Source organism: Babylonia areolata, chromosome 26 (genome assembly GCF_041734735.1).
Source record: "Babylonia areolata isolate BAREFJ2019XMU chromosome 26, ASM4173473v1, whole genome shotgun sequence".
Taxonomy (NCBI): Eukaryota; Metazoa; Mollusca; class Gastropoda; order Neogastropoda; family Buccinidae; genus Babylonia; species Babylonia areolata.
The window spans coordinates 34,547,972-34,550,471 of NC_134901.1; the positions used below are offsets into that span (position 1 = coordinate 34,547,972).

The 2,500-nt window shown below is 43.3% G+C and overlaps 1 protein-coding gene across 1 annotated transcript in view; it reads left to right on the forward strand.

The window, feature by feature from the left end:
- Positions 1-2,500, forward strand: part of LOC143300296 (uncharacterized) — a 118,190-nt gene that overhangs the window by 33,109 nt on the left and 82,581 nt on the right. The window contains exons 26-27 of the mRNA XM_076613893.1: positions 641-755; positions 2,121-2,296. Coding sequence (XP_076470008.1) covers positions 641-755; positions 2,121-2,296 — 291 coding nt within the window. The remainder of the gene's footprint in view (positions 1-640; positions 756-2,120; positions 2,297-2,500) is intronic.

Genomic DNA, 2,500 nt, shown 5'->3' on the forward strand with positions numbered 1-2,500 from the left:
TGGCAAAATTCTGTAGAAAAATCCACTTCGATAGGAAAAACAAATAAAACTATACGCAGGAAAAAATACAAAAAAATTTGTTTGTGTGTGTGTAAGTGTGTGTGTGTGTGTGTATGCGCGCGCGCGCGCGCGCGTGTGTGTGTGTGTGTGTGGTGTGTGTGTGTCTGTGTCAGTGTATGTATCTGTGGTGTGTGTGTGTGTGTGTGTGTGTGTGTGTGTGTGTGTGTGTGTGTGTGTGTCTGTGTGTCTGTCTGTGTCAGTGTATCTGTGGTGTGTGTGTATGTGTGCGTGCGTGCATGCGTGTGTGTGTGTGTGTGTGCGTGTGTGTGTGCGTGTGTGCGCGCACGCGCGTGCGTTTGACGAGGACGATGATGGTTTCAATGACGTTGCAGATTATTTGTTTTGATATGGATACATGTATTTCTTCTTATGATGACGATGCTGATGATGATGATGATGCTGCCATCGACGATGACAACATTAATGATGGTGATACTACTACTACTACTACTACTACTACTACTACTACTACTACTACTACTACTACTACTACTACTACTACTACTACTACTACTAATAATAATAATAATAATAATAATGATAATAACATTAATAATGATAGTCAGAACGTGGATGACAGGGTACTGCGAATACAATGGTCAGCGCTACCAGCAAGGCGAGACGTGGGAAGACGGGTGCCAGTACAACTGCGTGTGTGAGGACGTCACCACTGGAAAGTACAAGTGTAATGAAAAGTATGTATATGTATATGGCTTGGCTACGCGATACAAAAGTTGTTTTTTTTTTTTTTTAACGGGAAAGAAATAATGAGAGAGAAAGATTCACTGAATGAAAGACAAGAAGCAAGCAAACAGAATGAAAGAAAATAAAGAAAGAATGAAACAGTTAACTTTAAATGGAAAAATAAAGGAAGAAATGAAGGTGGGAAAGTAAAGTGCAATTGTAATGAAAAGTATGTACATGGCTTGGCTATGCGATACAGAAGTTTTTGGGGTTCTTTTTTTTTTTTTTACTGGGGAAAGAAAGAAATAGAAGAAAGAAAGAAGAATAAAAAAAAAAGCAGAAAAGAAGAGGAGATTCAATGAAGAAATCACTGAATGAAAGACAAGAAGCAAGCAAATCGAATGACAGAAAAGAAAAGAATGAAAGAGTTAACTTTTGAAAAAGGAAAGGAAGAAATAAAAAAGAGACAGAAGGGAAGGTGAAAGAGTGGAGGAAAAAAGGAAGACAGTAACACAAAATAAGAGGCAGGAAAGAAAGAAAAAAACAACAGAAGGGACACGGAAGAAAGGAGGAAATGAGAGATGTTACATTAACTTTTTTTATACACACACAGCACAACACACCACACCACAACACACCACACCACAACACAACACAACACACCACAACACACTACACAAACATACACACACACAAACACACCACAACACACACACCACACCACAACACACCACACCACAACACACTACACACACATACACACACACACACACACAAATACACCACAACACACACACCACAACACAACACACCACAACACACTACACACACACACACACACACACACACCACAACACACACACCACCACACACCACACACACATACACACATACACACACACCACAACACACACACCACAACACACCACACTACAACACACTACACACACATACACACACACCACAACACACACACCACACCACAACACACTACACACACATACACACACACACAAACACAGCACAACACACACCACACACACACACACACACACACAGCACAACACACACAGCACAACACACCACACCACACACAGCACAACACACCACACCACACCACACCACACCACACCACACCACACCACACCACACACACACACACACACACACACACACACACACAAGACAAGAAACAAGCAAAACTTCAAGTGGAAAGACGTTAAAGACGAACACACAAACACATACACACACCACTTGTCCATATGAACACACACACACACACACACACACACACACACACACACACACACACAAAAGAAAGCGAGCCAAAACAATCGGAACTCCTCTCAGAAGCCTGCTGACTCCATGCACCACAGATGTCCGATCTTTGAGACTGTGCCGGACGGGTGCCGTCTGGTGACGGACTTCACAAACCCTTGCTGCAAGACGGTGCGCTGCGACCCCAACGCTGGCTCGGGTACCCCGCTACCCGGCACCACCGGAAAGCCCAACCCCAACAACCCTACTCCGACCTCTGCTCCTAACCCTAATGGTGCGTAGGTTTTTAGTGGTGGCTCGGAGGAGTTTACGATATTTGGGGGAAGATTGTAAGTGTATTGTGTAAGTGTAAGTGATTGTATGTCAGTGTGAATATGTGATGCTGTGTGCAATGTTGGCAGGTTGTAAAATATGTTGAAACGTATGTTGTGCCCGCTAACTTTCGTGCTCATGTACGCTAGCGCCAACTGTCGTGCTT